The sequence below is a fragment of the Cibotium barometz genome, chromosome 53 (assembly GCF_041138505.1).
Source record: "Cibotium barometz isolate CiBa-2024 chromosome 53, ASM4113850v1, whole genome shotgun sequence".
Classification (NCBI taxonomy): Eukaryota; Viridiplantae; Streptophyta; class Polypodiopsida; order Cyatheales; family Cibotiaceae; genus Cibotium; species Cibotium barometz.
This window is the reverse complement of record NC_141098.1, coordinates 21,437,925-21,457,785: the sequence shown is the minus strand read 5'-3', so window position 1 is coordinate 21,457,785 and position 19,861 is coordinate 21,437,925. Positions and strand designations below refer to the sequence as shown.

At 44.0% G+C, this 19,861-nt stretch overlaps 1 protein-coding gene across 1 annotated transcript in view; it reads right to left on the bottom strand.

Annotated features, from left to right (window-relative positions):
* Window positions 1-1,639: 1,639 nt before the first annotated feature.
* The window catches only part of LOC147608400 (RNA-binding protein Y14-like), a 34,446-nt gene continuing 16,224 nt past the window's right edge, over window positions 1,640-19,861 (bottom strand). Inside the window, exons 3-4 of the mRNA XM_086789140.1 lie at window positions 2,398-2,543; window positions 1,640-2,267 (exon numbers count right to left, since the gene is read on the bottom strand). Coding sequence (XP_086645266.1) covers window positions 2,219-2,267; window positions 2,398-2,543 — 195 coding nt within the window. The 3' untranslated portion in view covers window positions 1,640-2,218. The remainder of the gene's footprint in view (window positions 2,268-2,397; window positions 2,544-19,861) is intronic.

Sequence of the window (19,861 nt, the reverse complement as noted above, 5' to 3'; positions counted from 1 at the left end):
ATATTCCAACCTAGATTCTAGAATCCCAAAATAAGTTGCCTCCATTTGCCCCCCACTCTGTATACGAGGATGTTTGATTGATGATGTGCATTGTGTCATGATGTATAGTCTCTCGGGTCTCACTAAGTAACAAAAATGTCTTCATATTTGCTTGACAATGTTACTTTTTGTCCTAGTACCAACCACCAAGGACTATATGTATACTAATGGAAATTTCATATCATTCCCAAAACTTAACAAAAGCCAAACGGCAATCTTGAATCCATATGACTCTACTCACAACACTTCAAATCATCACGACACATCTCAAAGCATAGATTATGTGCAATAATATCCCCACTCATGTCATCAGTGCCCAAGAGTTTCAAAGCAGTGATCTTCATGTTTTTTATGCTAAGCGTATATTGTTCAAAGAATTTAGTGTACTTTTTCAAAAAAAGGAAAATTGTTGCCAATCAGGGCTAGAATGACAAAACGCCCACAACCAAGAAAATTTGGTCATTGGCTTTTGGCATATCTTGGTATGTAGAGAATGCCTGAGTGCCATATTTGTCTTCAATGAAATAAACCAAGTGCTTTTAACGCAACCATTACTATATTTGGGGTAGCTACTAGTGTTAAACTTGAGTCTAGCACATTTTTAGGGCTTTTAACACACTGCTTCCCTAAAAAACCTTGGGCAAAAGATCTCTCCCCCAAAATGTGGTATTCCCTCCCCTTTTCCCCTAAAACTCAAGCGATGGGAGTGTGTTTAGGCCATTAGTACAACTTGGACACCTTGCAAATTACAAGATTGAAGGCTTTAGTAGTACCTCTAGCCTATGGGGAACTGAAGCTCTCTTAGTTGATTTTCAGCTCACTGCTTATGCTGATTTTTTTGGCAGCTTTTATTATTACAATTTGATTTTTCTTTCTTTCTTTCTTTCTTTTTGGGGTTTTGTTGTGTTCCGCGGGCAGAGGGCAGGTAGGGGTGTGTGTGGCTGACTGCGGGGGGCGCGCGCGGGGGGGGGGGGGGGTGTGGGGTGTTATTTTACCTCTCGTGAATCACCACTGCCATGTTTCCTAATTTTCACAAGGCCTTGGATCTTCTCCAATAACTTTACACTTTCAGGCCTCTTTGGGCCGACTTCACAGCCTATCTTAAACAAGGATGATTCACTTCTTCGTTGTAGGAATTGAATCCACTTGTCGTCATGCTATGGAAGGACGGGGACTGAGTAGAAACTAGGCTTTTGGTAAGTACGTGTGAATCTAAGATTGAGTAGAAACTAGGGTTTTGGTAAGTACGTGTGAATCTAAGATTGAGTGGAAAGCAACATAATAAAACCAGAAAGTTCTCCAAAAAGGGTGTTAACTCTCAATCTCACTTTAATGCCTTCTTTTTTCTAAGGGAATGCCATCTCAACCTCAATAGTCACCTGTCGTCACTCCCAAGCCCCCCTTAATTGGATTCTCTGTTTCACAATCATCATTTATCTCTATTTATTTCACCCATACTCTCGTTTTACTGTTTCTCCTTCAGGAAACCAAATGACACAGCATATCACACACATGGCACTACATGAAACCGAAACACCCATTTCTCCATGAAGTGTCCTCTTCCATTCCTGAGACCGATAAATGACACAGGTTAATGTGATTAAGCTAATGGCACAAGCTAATGTGATTAAGCTAACACCCAACACGAATGCAGAATTTCTTATGGATGGCATTAGGTCCATCAACTTCTTGCACGTACTTGATGGAGACCTTAACAGTACAGAGAATAAAATGGTCCACTTGTCAATGGCACTAGTGTTTGCAAAAGGCACTCTTAACAACCAATTGACTGGGACCTGAATGCAAAAAAATTCACGTAAAATTCAAATCAAGCTGCCTTTTCAATGTAGTTCTAAATTGAGTTCACTAAACACAACACATGACTGTTCTACACTGTACGATCAGCCTTCTTGTTCTGAAACACAGACACCGCTCATGTGGCCCACTTCTGAGGCAATCCAGTAGCATTAAGTTACCTGCTTATGAAAATAACTACAAGCTTCCTGTTGCCCACCAAGTAACAGCTCAGCAGCATACGAAAAGGTTGTCAACATTCAAGCCTCTCCCTACATAAGAAGCACACATAGTGAGGACATAGCCCCCAGTCACAAAATGTTGAATTACCGTTTCCAATACAGATGATGCCACTGCTGTGTATTGCCCATGTACAAAAGCAACGTTAATAACGTCTTTTTGTCGGGCTGCGTGAACGATGCCCTCGGGGAGACCTGTCAACAGAAACTTTAGCTAACCTGTATATCCTTGAAATCAACAACTACATCCATTACGCATGGGTAAACAACCGTATAATAGCCATGGAAGATACTATATGGTGTAGCTGTAAGACATCATTTTCACCTCTTTCTAGCATTGCGTCGCCGAAGAGGCCCACTGCTGAAAGCCCAATCCACGGTTATAGTCTGGGTCAAGAGCTCAGCACCATTCAGGTGATTGATTGCAGCCTGCGCTTCCTGCTTCTTCTCGTATTCTATCAAGGCATAACCCTGGAGACAACAGTAGAAATCACAAAGTCAGAGAGCAGCCAAAAAGCACAATTTGCTTTACATCTATAGTCTGCCAAACAGTGTGTGCATACAAATAATAAGTAAACCAGTGTGACACCAGTAATTAGACATACTTCAAGCATAGAGAAAACATGAGCACGAGTTGTACCACTGGTTTGAATCGTTTTCATTACCAAGTGTATCTAGAAATCTGGCATTTTGATGCCCTCAAAGCTTGTACCTGATGAGTTTTCAGATAAAGCCTGACAGCGAAGCTCACTGTTTAAGGCAGGAATGCAAGACCTCACTTCACCGCTTTTTCCCAAGCTCTTCATCTTATGTGCTGTGCAGTGTTTCAATTTGTCATGTTTGATTTTATTTAAAAACAAGGCCCTGTTCATGATTTTTATTGGGTATCAACAACAAATGTCGTGTGGTTTTTCTTGATTTGTATATACAATTGCTAAAAGGCTCCATGGCTTTGTTGCTGATGTTGCAAGTTGGGCTACAAGGTCTGCTCTAACGCAACACTTTGCTTTAAAGAAAAATGCTGCAGACATATCAGCCAAGGTGTCATTTTTTTTCCAAAAGCCCCCTTTCGAGGGGATGTAGCCAAGCTGGAAGCTACACCACTCACACACACAACCCTATGGTGTCAAGGCTCGAACCCACGACCTCTTGGGTAGGGTGGGTCGTGATGAACTGAGCCACTCGGGCAAGGACCCGCTGACAGCCAAGGTGTATTTTGGCACAAAACTTCTCCAAAAATGTGTGCCTTTTGTTTTTGAGTGCGGGACTAAACCATGTGTTGCAATAGCCTTTTCATTTTTGTTCAGTTCAAGGATGTGCTGAAATTAGAGGGCCTACCCTAACCTTCAATTTGAAGGCCATAAACTAGCTTGAGTTTCAAAATTAAATAGCTTGACCTTCAAATTTTAACTACATATGTATGTTTTTGTATATATGGTAGGCAACTACAGTGCCCCCATAAGAAAGCTCTTGGACAGAAAGATGCTCAGTTAGAGCTTGTGCATACAGATGTATGTGAGATGCCTCAGCTTTCTTTGGGAGGGGCAAAATATATTGTGTCTTTTATTGATGATGCCACACGCAAGGTGTGGGTCTATCCTCTTCGCTTGAAGAGTGATACATTCTCAGTGTTTCAGAAGTTTGTTGCTCTTGTTGAGAATCAAACTGGCAAAACACTGAAGGCTTTGCGTTCCGACAATGGTGGAGAGTATACGTCCAAACAGTTTCAGGACTTTTGTGATGCTAAAGGCATCAAGAGGGAGCTCTCTACTCCTTATGATCCTCCACAAAACGGGACAGCAGAGAGGATGAACAGGACCATACAGGAGAAGGTCCGTTCTATGTTGTCACATGCTGCATTACCTCATGGTTTTTGGGCTGAAGCTGTTATGACAGCCGTTCACCTTATAAATAGGTCACCTAACACGAGGCTTGGTGGGAAAGTGCCAGAAGAAGTATGGACAGGGAAGCCTCCGTCTTACAAGCACTTGAGAGTGTTTGGTTGCGTTGCGTACGTGCACATACGCAGGGAAATGCGCACCAAACTTGATCCTAAGTCTCACAAATGCATATTCCTAGGATATGGTGACAGAGGTGAAATGGGGTATAGACTTTGGGATCCCATGAATAGAAAGATCATACGCAGCAATGATGTCATTTTTGATGAAACATGCATGTATAAGGAGCCTGCAAGGCAACAGGAGCCTAGCAGAGTCATCTTTGATGATGATGGACATCATGGACAACAACAAAGGGCTGTAAATCAGCCATTACAGCAGGAAAACCAGCCCTTAAATGGTGCTGAAAATGGTCCAAACGGACAGCCAGAGATGGCAGAAGATATCCCTATGGATATACCACAGTTAGAGGATATACCGGGCATGATTTTTCAACCTTATGGCATGGAACAGGAGCCACCAATGGGTGATATGCAGGCTGGACAGCAACCTGCAAATGATGGTCATTGGGTACGGAGGTCCACTAGACCCTCCAGAGCCCCTGACAGGTTTGTTCCAGGGGTTGACTATTTGATGCTTACTGACTGTGGGGAGCCCTCATGTTACAAGGAGGCTTTACAGAGGGCAGACAAAGCTCTATGGGAGCGTGCCATGAAGTCAGAGATGGATTCTCTGCACAAAAATGGAACTTGGAAGTTAGTGCCTTTGCCTGCAGGCAAGAAGGTTTTGCCATGCAAGTGGGTTTACAGGCTCAAAGTTGCATCAGATGCTAAGCCAAGATACAAAGCCAGGTTAGTGGCTAAGGGCTTTAAGCAGGAATATGGTGTGGACTTTGAGGAGATCTTCTCTCCAGTGGTCAAAATGACCACACTTAGAGCTGTGTTGGCTTTGGTTGCGCATGATGATCTGGACTTGATTCAGATGGATGTGAAGACTGCTTTTCTTCACGGTGATCTCCATGAGGAGATATATATGCAGCAGCCAGAGGGTTATGCAGTGAGTGGAAAGGAGAAGCTTGTATGCAAGCTGAAAAAGAGTCTTTATGGGCTCAAACAGGCACCAAGAGAATGGTATCATAAATTTGATACATTCATGAAATCTCAGAAATTCAGGAGAAGTGACATAGATCACTGCTTGTACACCAAAAAAGCTTTGGATGGCAGTCTCTTGATTCTCATTTTGTATGTTGATGATATGTTGATTGCCGGGAAATCTCGTAAAGAGATGGATGCATTGAAAAAGAGGCTGCATGAGACCTTTGATATGAAGGATCTGGGTGATGCAAATCACATCTTGGGTATGCGGATACTTCGGGACAGAAATCAGCATGTGTTGTATTTGTCTCAGAAGGAATATATTGGCAAAGTTTTGCAGAGGTTCAATATGGACGGGGGGAAGAAGGCTAGTACTCCTTTGCCTCCATATGTGAAACTCAGTGCTATGGACAGCCCACAGTCAGATAGAGACAGGGCTGATATGGCCAAGATTCCGTATGTTTCAGCTTGTGGCAGTCTCATGTATGCCATGGTTGCTACTAGGCCGGACATTGCATTTGCAGTGGGAGTGGTTTCTAGATACATGGCCAACCCTGGCAAGAAACATTAGGAAGCAGTGAAAGGTGTCATGAGATACCTGAAGGGCACACAGGATATGTGCATTTGCTTTGGCAAACAGGATGCATTAGTGCATGGTTACACGGATTCGGATTATGCCGGTCATCCAGATAACCGGAAGTCTACTACCGGTTATGTATTTACATTCACAGGAGGTGCTGTGTCATGGATATCCAGGATGCAGAAGTGCACTGCCTTATCTACTACAGAGGCCGAGTATATTGCAGCCACAGAGGCTTGCAAGGAGGCATTATGGCTATCTCGGTTAGTGGTTGATTTGGGCTATACAGGGGATATTCCATTGTTGCATTGTGATAGTCAGAGTGCCATCCAGTTGGCAAAGAACCCTGTCTTTCATGCAAAGACGAAGCATGTGGATGTGAAGTATCACTTCATCAGAGAGGTGATAGAGAACAAGCAAATTCAGCTTGTTAAGATTCATACGGATGACAACCCGGCTGATCTGTTGACGAAGAGTTTGCCTCCGGAGCGGTTTGCTCATTGCAGACACTTGATGGGCATTGGATGAGGCCATTTTTCAGCCTTGATATGGCCTTGTATATTATCATGTACATGCTGATTTTTTCTTTTCCTTTACTTAAGGGCACTTTGCCTTTAAGTGGGAGGTTGTTGGGGTAAAGGCGTTATGCCCACCCTTATAGTGTGTACAAGCCCATAAGTTATAGTACATAGTACACTTAGTACTTTTAATGTACTAAGTGCACTATGTGTACTAGTGCAATATACATGTGTGATAGGGGAGTCACACACTCATGCTTTTTCATGAGTTGACTTATCCCCACAACTCTCTCTCTCTCTCTCCCTTGCTTCTCTGTGTATGTCTCCCATGAATGAACTCTAACCCTAATTCTGGTTTTCTCCCCATCACTCGATCAGTACGGAGGGTGCCCACAGTACAATTGGATACATTTTCAACCATAAGAAAAAACTGTTTGAAGCACAAAAACACTTCGGATTTTGCCTTCAGTGGATATACCCATGCATGCCTTGAGTAATCATCAATGAAAGTCACGAAGTACAAGTGTTTACCAAATGACGGAGTTTGCATAGGCCCACATACATCACTATGTACAAGCTGCAATTTGCGAGTGGCCCGCACAGAACCATCCTTTGGAAACGCAGAACGTTGCATTTTGCCCAAAATACAGTCTTCACAAACATGTTTCAATGGTGCCTCAAGAGGGGGCAATGAAGCAACCATATCAAATTTCTGCAAACGCAGCAAACTAGCAAAGTTCAGATGACCAAAATGAGCATGCCATAGTTTTGTATCTGAAACTGCCTTTTCATCAAAAACTGCATTTGCTGAATCTTCCACACACTTGTCATAAGAATTGAGCCTATACAGCCCACGAAACAAGGTGCCAGATACAATAATCGTATCACCAGAAGTCAAATCATGAACAGTACATCTGTCATCCACAAATTTGACTACAAGTCCAAGTCTAGCAAGCGCAGAGACAGACAATAGATTCTTCTTTATCCCTGGCACATACAAAGCATCTGAAAGTGTGAAAGCGCTGCCATTTGCAGCAGTAAGCATAATTTTACCAATGCCCTTCACTCGGTAAGAAGCATTATTGGCACATGTGACAGTATTTCCTTTAGGGACAGCCTCAAGAGAAGTGAACATATCACGATGCGAGGTAATGTGCTTTGTAGTACCACTGTCAACATACCATACATGAGAGTCAACAGAAACTGCCAAACATGCATCATGTACAAATGGGTCATACTGGCAATACACGCTAAACGCCCATTCTGTATCCTGCACAACATTTGCAGAATCTGCATTTGTAGAAGCATCCGCTATTGTGGCTGCATTTGACTCTTTCTTCTTTGCCTCTTTAGCCTTTAGCTTAGGGCAATTCTTAATGACATGATCATTTGCCTTACAATAGTTGCACCTGGTCTTTTTCTTGCCTTTATCAAGAGCCTTCTCAGACTTATTGTTGCTACCTGTGGAAGGAGAAGAAGTTGCAGACCTACTAATAGGAGAAGAAACAGTGGAAGGGGCTGCCTTACCACTTCTTCTCTGCTGCTGGGCAGCAATAAATGCTTGATCAACTGTACGCTGCCTGGCCCTGTTTTGCCTGGACTGCGCTTCTTGCAAGAGCTTGTTGACTAAAGTATCATACTTGACAGCATCAGGTCTGTCCTCATTAAGAAGTCTCCACGTGGAAGCAAAAGTCTGATATGTCTCAGGTAAAGCATCAAGAACAGTCTGCACAAGAGAATGATCAGGAATAATCTCACCTGCAGAAATCAACTGTTCTTTGAGATCTTTAATCTCAGCAAGAAAAACATTCATGTCATCATCTTCTTGCATAATCTTCAATTCTAGCTCTTTACGCAGGTAAGCGATTTTTGCCTCGTTACGACCTGCATACAAACCAGCTAGAATATCCCAAGCCTGTTTTGCTGTTTTAGCTGAACGAATATGTGGGGTGATGTTACGTTTGACAGAAAGTGCAATCAAGGCATGAGCCTGCGCATCTTTACCATCCCAACGAGCTTGTTCAGCAGTGGGTGAAACAGCAGCAACAGTAGAGCTGCTAGAACCTGCAACATCCTCAACAGATCCTACATCCACAGAACCTGGACGTACATCCATACCCTGCACAATGTTCCATACTCCTTTTGCAACCAAAACATGCTGCATCATGTATGCCCAAAGTGGATAGTTGCTGTCTCCATCCAATTTGTCATCAGCAGATAACATGCGAAATACATCATTGTTGTTATCAGCCATGGCCACTGACTGAAACTGATGCAAAAGCTACCTGTAATGAAGCAAAGACTGAACAGAAAACAACTCATGCTATGTAGCACGGTCCACAATAGAATACGTATGCCTGTTTTGCAGAAAACTGCACTATCGAAATTTCTGCAGAAAATGACGAAAACACCTGTGCAGAACTTGAAATGCAAAAACGGAGCCCGAAACAACCTCAGATGCGAATTCTGAGAACGCTAAGCCCTATGGGCTTATTTGCAGAGTATAGGGACGTGGAAGCTCTCGTGAAAACTCACCTCAATCGGAGAACGTGAGTCGGAGGGTGCTGGCGGCGTAGCCCTGGGAGCCGATGCCTGCTCTGATACCAATTGTTGGAATTAGGATTGCACGAAAGCACACAAAGCTTGGAGAAGAAGAAGCAAGAATGCACACAACACAAAGTGTATTAGATTGTGTCAATGTACAAAAGATAAGTTAGCCCTAGAAGGATGGGCGTATATACAAGCCGGGGGAAAAAACCTCCTAAAGAGGAAAAAAGTGCCCTGGCGGTCCTAAGTGTGTTCACACACATCACTGCCTATATATATGGCAACAAAAATCATTAAAACAGGTTTTATATCAGTTTTCTTGCCAGAAAGAGCTTCTCTAGGGTTTTCATCATCGACAAGGATATAGGAATTGTGGAGATTATTTATGGGATGAGCAAGTGGATTTAGAGCTTGGACATGGAACTTGGGCATAGAGCTTGGACATGGAAACTTGAACTTGAGCATAGACATGAAGAACTTGGACATAGAGCTTGGGCATGAAGCTTGGACATGAACATGGAACACAAAGCTTAGACATGGAGCTTGGATTTTGGACTCGGATTTGGACTTGGACTTGGACTTGAATTTGGACTTGGGATCCTTTGGATTTGGATATTGGATCTGGTACTAGCCCGGTGAGAGATACTTGTGGGTCATTCCCGTGGTGTGCTCGACATCAGAGATCTTGTGCCTTGACATTGACATCAACTTGGATATCTTACATCGGCATATCTGTTTGTTTTGTATTCATTGATTGTATCGATCCTGGCTAGCGTGCCCATGGATTGTTCCTGAATAAATTCTTGAAAAGGGGACGGGGCATGTTCCCCGCTCAATGTGGTGTACTGTGCAAAATCCCCATCTCCTTCTCTCTCTCCCCTCTCTCTTTATATTTTTATCTCTTGGACATGTGGTTGAGTCTGTCTCACTGCACACCCCGTTGGACTTACAACACCGCTGGAGGTGACACGAAGGAACGAGTTCAACTCCAAGGTTGGAGTGACTCAGATTGGGTAGGAGATCCAGACACACAGAGATCCACATCAGGCTACAGTTTTTCCCTCGACTTAGGAGCAGTTTCATGAAGCAGCAAGAGGCAGCCAACTATTACCTTGTCGTCAACACAGGCTGGCTGCAGAGGTTGCTTGGTGAGATTGGGTTTCCACAGAAGGAGCCCACGGTCATCCAGTGCGATAACCAGAGCTGTATCGCTATTGCTCGAAACCCGGTCTCCCATGCCCGGACCAAGCACATAGAGATACAATATCACTTTGTTCGTGAGAAGATCTTGACTGGTGACATCTTGCTTCTTTATTGTTCGACGGAGGACAATGCGACAGACCTCTTCACGAAGTCTCTACTACCTCGAGCTATGCTCCTGCGGCACTCCAACTCACTGGGGTTAGTTCCACATCCACGAGTTGAGAGGGGGTGTTAGCAATCATCTCCTGTTTGTACACTATGTCAGGGCCTCTGTTGTGGGTGTGCCCGCCCGGTTTTGGTGTTTCCCCATTTTTCCTCACTTCCCTATATTTTTCCCATTTTTTGCTACGTGTGGGAGGTTGTCTGCTACCTGTTAGCTGTTCCATTTGCTCGCCGACTAAAGGTTGCATCCCCAACCTGTTTCTCTGCCCTGGCCGACTGCCCATATACAGGCCGACTAGGCTGGATCAGGTCGTGGGGCTGCTGTTGGCTGTTTTAGTGCTGGTCGACCAGCAGCCTGAGGCCATATAAAATGGCCCCTTGCTCCCCACACTTGTCATTGAGCACTCCGGAATTTCTTGGTGTATATATAGTAGAGTTACACTATCTTCTCTCTCTTGCATCTGTGTATTGCTCTCTACAACAGTTGTCTTCATTTCCGCTGTGCATTCTGACATGAACTTCATCTCTCTCCTTTGATCTTTATCACTCTCCTACACACACATCATGGATATCTTCCACCCACCATAACATGAGCTTTGATCCTGTGAATACCAAACAACCAAGTACCCTACTTTGCACTTGAATAAGTCAAAAACGAAAGGAATTTTGACCTTCTAGAGTCTCATACACTCTTGTAGAGTTTCTTGCCGTCTAAAACTTTCATATTTACATCAAAATCTGATTCTAAATGTAGGGAAAAATAAGCTCTTCGCAAATTAGTCCCTAATGAAGGTTCTATCTAGAATCTAGTCATAAACTAGTTAAATATCATATCTTCTAATTCTTTATCTCCAAAAGTATTTATTCTATGAGTCACAGTCATAAGAGCACAATGGAGCAGGCATGGAGAACGAAGGAAGTTCAAATAAGGAAATGTGATACCACCGTAGATAGGTTGATGTTGTAGAACAAGAAGCACCACTGCACCATCCATCACGCCGACCAAGAAGATTTGCAAACGAGATTCAACAACAACAGCTGGAAAGACTAATTTCAAAACAACTAAAACGAATCAAGAAGAAGATCACCAAGAGCAAGATGGGGAGTCGATCTTTCCAGCATGGAGCTTTTCCAGGACATAATGATAATGCACCTCAATGTGCTTTGTGCGAGCATGAAACACATGATTCCTCATGATTGCCATTGCATTCTGACTGTCAATGTAGATAAGAGTGGAGGACTATTGTCCCACACGTAGATCAGCCAGTAGGCCATACACATTCAACTGTAGTTGTAAATGTTACCTTGTACTCGGCCTCACAGTTAGAAGTGGCCACAGTAGGCTGTTTCTTGCGGAGCCATGATATGCATGCTCCTCGCTCCACCAAGGATGAGACAGTTTCCACTAGTGGACACTCTTGTGTCGTAACAACCAACCCAATCGGTGTCTGTAAAAGCATGCAAGGAAGATGACGAGCCTCTGCCATAGAAGAGACCCAATGTTTGAGTGCCTTTGAGATAACGAAAGACACGTTTCACGACTTGCCAATGCTTTGTGCCGGGGCTGTGCATAAATTTGCTCAACGGGAAAACCCGATATTTGGCCAAGTATTGCATGAGTAAGTTAAGCATCCCACAGCCTACAAATAAAAGAGAGGAATCAAATGGTTCTCAAGTATCCTCTAGTGACCGCTATAGTGAAGCAACCCAGAAAGCAATCACATTTAGCCATTGATAAAAGGGACAATACGTGGAAGCCGGGGAGCCGATCCGATCGAAGCCGCAACTGTAGTCTGATGAGGAGCCAGCAAAGCAAACCGTAATCTAGTTTCTATCGCTATAGAAACAAGCTTGCAATCTTCAAACCGAAACCTCTGAAGAAGAAGTCCAATCTACTTGGACCGATGCATGATAAGACCCCCCCCCCTCCCCCTCAACTGATACAAACTGTATGCTGAGATAATAGTGCAAAAAGCCTATATCAGTCGCATCAAATGAATGCCGCAAGTCAGCCTTGAGGGCTGCTGCAATTTGCTCCTCATTGGGACCAATCAGAAGCATGTCGTCCACATGAAGTATGAGAATAATCAATGGTGTATAATACCCCTCTCTTTCAACAATGCATTGAACTCATGTGACATGTACTCCCCCTCTCGATCTGTGTGAAGCGTCAGAAGCTTATGACTGCTGAAATTTTCCGCCATGGCCAAGAAAACTTTAAAGCCTGCAAAATCTGCACACCTTCCTTAGGACTATGCTTAGTGGGCTGAGCCTGAATGCTTTGATACCAATGTTGCATGCCCGGAAGCCTTTGCTATACTGATCCACATCCCTAAGCCTGATTAAAAACAAGATGCTGAATAAACATGATTAAGACAGAGGAGAGAGAAGAAGAGAAAGAGTTGGCGTCATGTTTTCTCGTATTTAATATGGTACAAAAAGGTGACTTTATGTCTGTACATGGTTGAGCCCTTGGTCAGCCCCAAAGGGTTGACCTCTAGCCCTTACATATGCTTCTACTGATGACTACGATGATGGAGAGATGAACGACTGCTGAGAAACAACTGATTATGATGCCTTTTTCTTATATAGTAAGCTGAGGTAAAGGTCGGCCAGCCCTAGATGCTGTCGGCCAGGTCTTGGACATAAAAATACTGGATTTTGCTGTAATAAATGCTGCGCTTGCATAACTGCTTGCCCACTCTGCTGGTCTTCACACTAGGTGCTGCCCCACGTGCTACTAGGGCTCCTGCTGGCTGCCGACAAGTCGTCTACAGGCTGCCGACAGGGATCCCATGCCTCCAATGCTATAGATGCTGATGATGTTGATGCTGCTGATGCTCATGGTTTTGCTGATGATGATGATGGTGCTGATGCTGATGGTGCTGATGGTGCTGATGCTGATGATGATGGTTCTAATACTGTAGATGACCTAAATGCTGTCCTAACTGATTATCCTAATCAGGGATTATGTTGTTCATGCCGGATATTAGCCATGGCACGTGCATACACATGAGAGTACACATGTGCCTCCACGTGCTATGTTTCCTTCAACCGCCACTGCCACTTCCTTCTCCAGAGCCACTACTATGCTTTGTGCCAAATTCGTCCTTCAGCATACTCGCCAATCAGCACCAGGTTTTCACACATGGTAAAACTCATGCAATTTGAGCTCCTGTTTTAACAAGGATTTATGACTTTTTAGAAGTTTAGGCCAAATTGAAGCATGTGCATCTGCCAAAAAAAAAGCCTTTGGGGCTTTTCAAAAATCAGCCCTCTACATCAAAATTAAGGATTCTACAACTTGGAAGATTTGGGGCTTTTCTCAAATATGGAGAAATTCTTGGAATTGGAGATCCATTTGAGGCTTTCATAGTTTCCACGAGTTTCGGAAACGGGGGTGCGGAGCACGGCGGGAAACGGAGTTTCGGAGTTTCAGCCTTCGGGAAGAAACGGGGAAACGGAGTTTCGGTTTTAGGGTTTAATACATACATATATAATTAATAAAAACATTACAAAAGCTTGAAAAATACATCTTTGCTCAAGTTCAATGTCAAAGACTCAAATGATAGATCAAAATTCAGAAATGACAACTGTAGGCTCAAGGCTCAAGCCTCAAAAGAGTCAATACAAAACAAGATCCATCATCCATCATCCATAATCCATAATCCATATGTATAGACTATAGTAAATACAAAACATGATCAAAAAATATCCATGTGGCTGGCAGCAGCTGTTGGCATGACAAAATCCTAGAGCTAAGTGCTCCAAAAATCACTCATCAAGATCATCCATGGAGGAGTCATCCTCTGACTCATGAGAGTCAGGCTCAGATGAAGAAATGGTAGGATCGTGGTCCTCTGCCTCTGCTGAAGTGGAAGCGATGGATCCCCCCCTCTGCTTTAAGAATGGGTGGTGCAGCGGGTGTTGTGGCTCGGCACTGTCAGTCCGAGCCATGTTACTTAACTTACTTGTGCGGTTCGAGGTCGGGAGACTCGGAGAGATTCGAGAAGTGGAGGCTGTTTTTCTGATCCTGCAGGCTACGAGCAAGGTGCGACTCCTCCTTGCTTGGTAGAGCTTAGATGGCAAAGGTGGAGGCCCCAAGTAGAGGTAGAGGGCGTGGTAGAGGGCTGATGTGGAGGTAGAGGGGTAGAGGGCAAGGTAGATGGGTAGAGCAGCTCCAAACAGGCGGCGGAAACAAGCGCGCAAAATGCCGGCAAAAAACAGCACGCGGGTTTCTAAACCCTGGAAAAATAACACCTTGGAAACGCCGTTTCTGGAAACGGAAACGTTTCCACGTTTCGGAAACGTTTCGGTGGGCCAGAAACGGCGTTTCTGGAAACTATGGAGGCTTTCCAAAATTGAGCCTCATGCATTAAATTGCGGCCACTACATCAACAAAAATTTGGGGTTTTCCCTTAACAACTCTCGATTTGAGTAAATCCAAGTGCTTTGCCTTGGCCCCGGGCCCAAAGTGATAGCCCAAGTGTCCATCGCTTGGCAACGAAAAAAAGGTTAAATCTTTAACAGCAAAGCATCAGGAAGTTTTTATACTTCCAACAATTTATCTATTTCTTGTTTTGAGTTACGGGTTCTCTGACAAGAAGTCCCCCAAAATCTCATTATTTTGTGTTTCTTTTTGTAATCCTTCCCTCTTTACCCTACTTAGAGCAAGGAGGTGTTGTTTTCGTATGTTGATGTGGGCTGTCATTGTCTCCCAAGGCAAGACTTGACCTCTGAATCCTTTGCACTAAGCCATGCTACAGGAGCCTCCTCTGAGCCAGTAGTAGCGGGGAACATGTCTGGCTCCTTTGCTAGTGTTGGAGTATAGAGAATATTGAAGGTTCTTCAGTAAGGCCATTAGGACGGTGACTTTTTTCCATGATTACCTGACCGCGCCCTCATATTTTGGAGGAGCCAGTGAAGGTCATTTTGGGTATGAGGGAAAACTGGGAGCAAAGCTGATTCAAGAGCACCAAGTATTGCTCCCTTCCCGGTGTTCTCCTTGCCAGGCGTTAGTGCAGGCGTGCCTGTTGGTGCACAGTCCCAAAAGACCCATGAGGGTAGGTGTTCACCCAGTGAAGGTGGGAGATTACTTGTGACTTGGTCTACACCAACAACATCTTATTGTTTACCAATTGTATTCACTCCTTGTTATGGAGAAATCTGGCCTAGGGCCCGTGAACACTTGTACAAATAAATACTCCAAGAAATACATCAGTATTGAGGGAGGGGGGGGGGGAGGCTTTCCGGCCCCAGTGTTGGTGTCAAGTGCTCTTTGTTATTTTCCAGTTTTACTGTAGCAAGTGTTGTCCATTGTTTAACTTAGTTTAGTGATCTAAAATATGTGTATTCTATCTTCCGATTTGTCAAGCCTCCTGTAGGGAGAAGTTACACATGGCTTATATAAGGTGGGTGTCTATAAGAGGAGTGCATCAGAAAATGCTTTGGCAGTTGAATTAGTTGATTCTTAGCAGTCATTTATCTCTCCATCATCATAGTCATCAGTAGAAGCATATGTAGGGGCCAGAGGTCAACCCTTTGGGGCTGACCAAGGGCTCAACCATGTACAAACATAAAGTTACCATTTTGTACCATATATTAAGTACAAGAAAACCTGACACCATCTTTCTCTTCTTCTCTCTCCTCTGACTTAATCATGTTTATTCAACATCTTGTTCTAAACCAAGCTTAGGGTTGTGGATCAATGGCGTCAGCGGCAAAACTGCCACGCGACAGTGTGCAGGGCACTACACCTCTGTCAGCTACACGTGTACAACACCTCTGCCCTTGCTTGCAGCCCGTCTCATGACGACTATCGCACCTAAGCAAGAAGACCACAATCGACTTGGTCAATTGCCTATGCCTCTACTTGTGCAACCCGTCACAATAGCACCACCAGGTCCTTTTTTTGATAGCCACCCGCTACACCACCTTTGCTATAAAGTATCGCCTTGCTACAACAGCACTTCAGTCGTAAGGTCCACTAGGCTCTAATACCAAATGTTAGGAGAGTGGGAGAAATGGAAACCTTCACCTACAATAGCTAGCACGTACAGAGTCATATTGCCAAACAAGAGAGAGAAAAGATGGCGGTGGAAGCTCTCACGTAACTATCGTATGAGAGAATCTCATGGCAACAAAAGTAAAAGGTGCCCCCTACATCTAAGGACCAAGGGGTCCAAGTAAAATATGTGTCTGTGTCACCATAAAGCATACAAGTGACTCTTTAGGTATAGAAACCCCAAATAAACTGTCCCTAGTGCCTAGCACTAGTAAACTTCTAACTCCTACATACATGTCCGCTACAAAATGTGTATCGCCTACAACATACCCTTCCCCCCAACAAGCATGTGCTCTCTCTCTCTCTTTTCTAGCCTAGAGGGGTGGATAGGTAGGCACCAGAGCCCACCACAGTGAATACAAGAGCTTACACCACAATGCTCCCCCTTGCACCACACCCACGGGAGTCGCATCAGATCAGGTACACACTCTAGAGAGCCAGACGTCCTCTTCTCGTCGGCCCCGGCCACCTGCAGCTCATCAGCCCAAATTCAAGAGATCTTGGCCCACCATCGAGCGGCCTCATCCTCTGTTGGGTGTTGGACTCACACACTCACACACACAAACCTGCACATTAGGGTTAGGTGCAGGGTAGAGAAGCTCACACAGAAATGAGAGAGAGAGAGGGAGAGCCAAAAGTGTGGTATCCACAAAATGCAAGTCAACTCTTGCATGTGTGCCAGATCCATATAATATAGAAGTACAAAATATTATATGTTAGAGTGTCCTTTCACACTTGATGTCCAAGGGAAAAAACCGCATGGGAAAAAGTGCCCTTGGTTAAGCCCTGTTCACACATAGCACTACCATAAGTGAGCATATGCCTTCAAATCCCCCCTGTAGTGGAAGTGTGAACCTGTACAAGGTAGCAGATCACTCTCTGCATGAGAGTAAGCCCAAAGCTTTGCGGAAAGCTTCAAACTTTCCTCGAGGTAAAGCCTTTGTGAATAGATCTGCAACATTATCCTGTGTAGGGCAGTAAGATAAACTGATCTCCCCTGCATGTAGCCTTCCTCTGACATAGTGATAATGAATCTCTATGTGCTTGGTACGTGCATGAAATACTGGATTTCGTGCCACGGCCATAGCACTCTGGCTATCAGTGAGAATGGTGGTGGGTGTCTGCTGACACTCACCAAGATCAGCCAATAGTCTCCTCAACCATACACAATCTACTATAGCTGTAAAGACTGCCCTGTACTCAGCCTCACAAGTAGATGTAGCAACAGTGGGTTACACAAGTAAATGAGGCATCCCACTGCCTGGCTATAAATGCCGGCCTCAAAAGGCTCTCCAATATCATGCATAGTAAGCCGTACACCTAGTTCTACCGGAGTAGAAATGGGCTTACATTCATCCATGTGAAACCTTTTTAGCAAACTTTTTATGTTCTTAGTTTGCTGCATAACAATGCCATCATCTGTATGCATAAACTGTATGCCGAGATAGTAGTGTAAAGGCTCCAAATCTGACACATCAAATTCAGCTTTCAAATCAGCTTTGAAATCTGAAATTTGTGCTTTGCTTGTACCTGTAATGAGCATGTCATCTACATACAAGATGACTATGAGAATATCGGCATCGGTTTTCTTCACATACAATGTGCTTTCAGCTGGACTATTCTCATAACCTTGGCTGGTTAGATGAGCATGTATCTTATCATACCAAGCTCTTGGAGCTTGCTTTAACCCATACAATGCTTTGTGCAACCTGCATACTTTATGTTCCTCACCAGGAACTACAAAACCACTCATCCACCAATGCCCATCAAGTGTTTGCAATGAGCAAACCGCTCTGGAGGCAAACTCTTTGTCAACAGATCAGCCGGGTTGTCATCTGTATGAATCTTGACAAGCTGAATCAGCTTGTTCTCTATCACCTCTCTGATGAAGTGATACTTCACATCCACATGCTTCGTCTTTGCATGAAAGACAGGTTTCTTTGCCAACTGGATGGCACTCTGACTGTCACAATGCAACAATGGAATATCCCCTGTATAACCCAAATCAACCACTAACCGAGATAGCCATAATGCCTCCTTGCTGTTTAGGTGCTGTTTTTGGGCTGTTATGTTGCCCGGTTGATGCCAAAATGCAGTAGGACTTTGCTTTAGTCCTCCAGGACAGTACAAGGGTTATTTTGGGCTGAAAACAGAGCTGAAAACAGGCCTGTGCAGAAAATTACAGCAAGCTGAATTGTGATGTTTTGGACTCCATTGGGTAGCCTGATGCCTATGGAAGTGAGCCTGTTAGTTGGGATTCATTCTGAGATGTTATGGAACAGTTTTACTGCAGTTATGCTGGCAAATTTCTCCTAGAATTTGTAAAATTCAGCTGATGCAAGTAGAGTGCTTTGTTGCACTTGTGCTTTGTAATTTCCAACCTTTTAACAATAAAGAAATACTGCAAGGGGCGCCGGACTTCGGGGCCAATGTGTTGTTGAGCGAGGGAGCGAGGATTCTGTGAATGTGTGTCTCAGTAAGTCCAGGTTATTTGTGAATGAATTACCGCTTTATGTGTCCATAGACCGGTTTTACTAACCCTGACCAATATGAGGAGATCTTGGGATGGACACATGAGGGTATTGGTGGAATCCATGCATCATCTACTACTTGTGTGCGACGTATAACTCAGGATGGGCAATGGTGGCCTAGCATGCATGCGGATGCTGAAAAATTTGTTCGTAACTGTGCTTCATGTCAAATTCAACAACCAATTCATAATGTCACATTATTCCAAATTTCAACTACACCAAGTTGGAGTAAGTATATTGTGGACTATCTTCAGCATGGTCATATTGATCGAACAAATCCTAAATATCGAAAGCATGCTATTGAAGTTGAAGCGGCCAACTATATGCTGATAGAGAGCTAACTCTACAAGAGGGACAAGGATGGCACTTGTGCATGTGTGTATGTGAAGCAGACTACTTGAAAATCTTAACTCATGCACATGCAGGTGTTGGGGATGGACACTTTTCGGACAATACCACAGCTAAGTTGATTAGGTGGTCTGGGCTTTGGTGGCCAACCTTACAAATGGATGCCGAAGAATATGTAAAACGTTGTGACGATTGTCAAAGGACCAAACCTCCCATCATAAAGGACAATATGCCATTGCGGCCTATGTTAAGCACACGTGCTTTTGCCAAATGGGGTATTGATTTTGTCGGTCCCATTAAACCTCCAGCTCGTCACACGCATGCCGAATATATTATAGTCGCAAACTGACTATTTGACCAAATGGGTAGAGGCAAAGGCTACAGTAAAAAATGATGCCAAAACCACAGCCAAGTTCTTGTACGAGTACGTGTTTACACGCTATGGCTTACCTATTGAAATCGTTAGTGATCAAGGTGTGCACTTTGTGAATGAGGTCATAGAGTTTTTACTTCAAGAATTTATGGTAATTCACAAGCGTTCTGCACCCTATCATCCCCAGACCAATGGTCAAGTTAAGAGTACTAACAAGATTCTCTGCACAGCACTCACAAAGATTGTTGAGCAACATAGGACTGATTGGGAGCAAAAGTTGCACTCAGTTCTTTGGGCATATAGAACAGCCTATAAAACATCTGTGGACACAACCCCATTTGAGCTTGCTTTTGGGCTAGATGCAATTCTTCCCATTGAATTTCTTGTACCTACTCTACGAGTTGCTAAACAATTGGACTCGACTGGTCATGAGCTTTCTCAACGCATTGATGAATTGGAAAAGCTTGATGA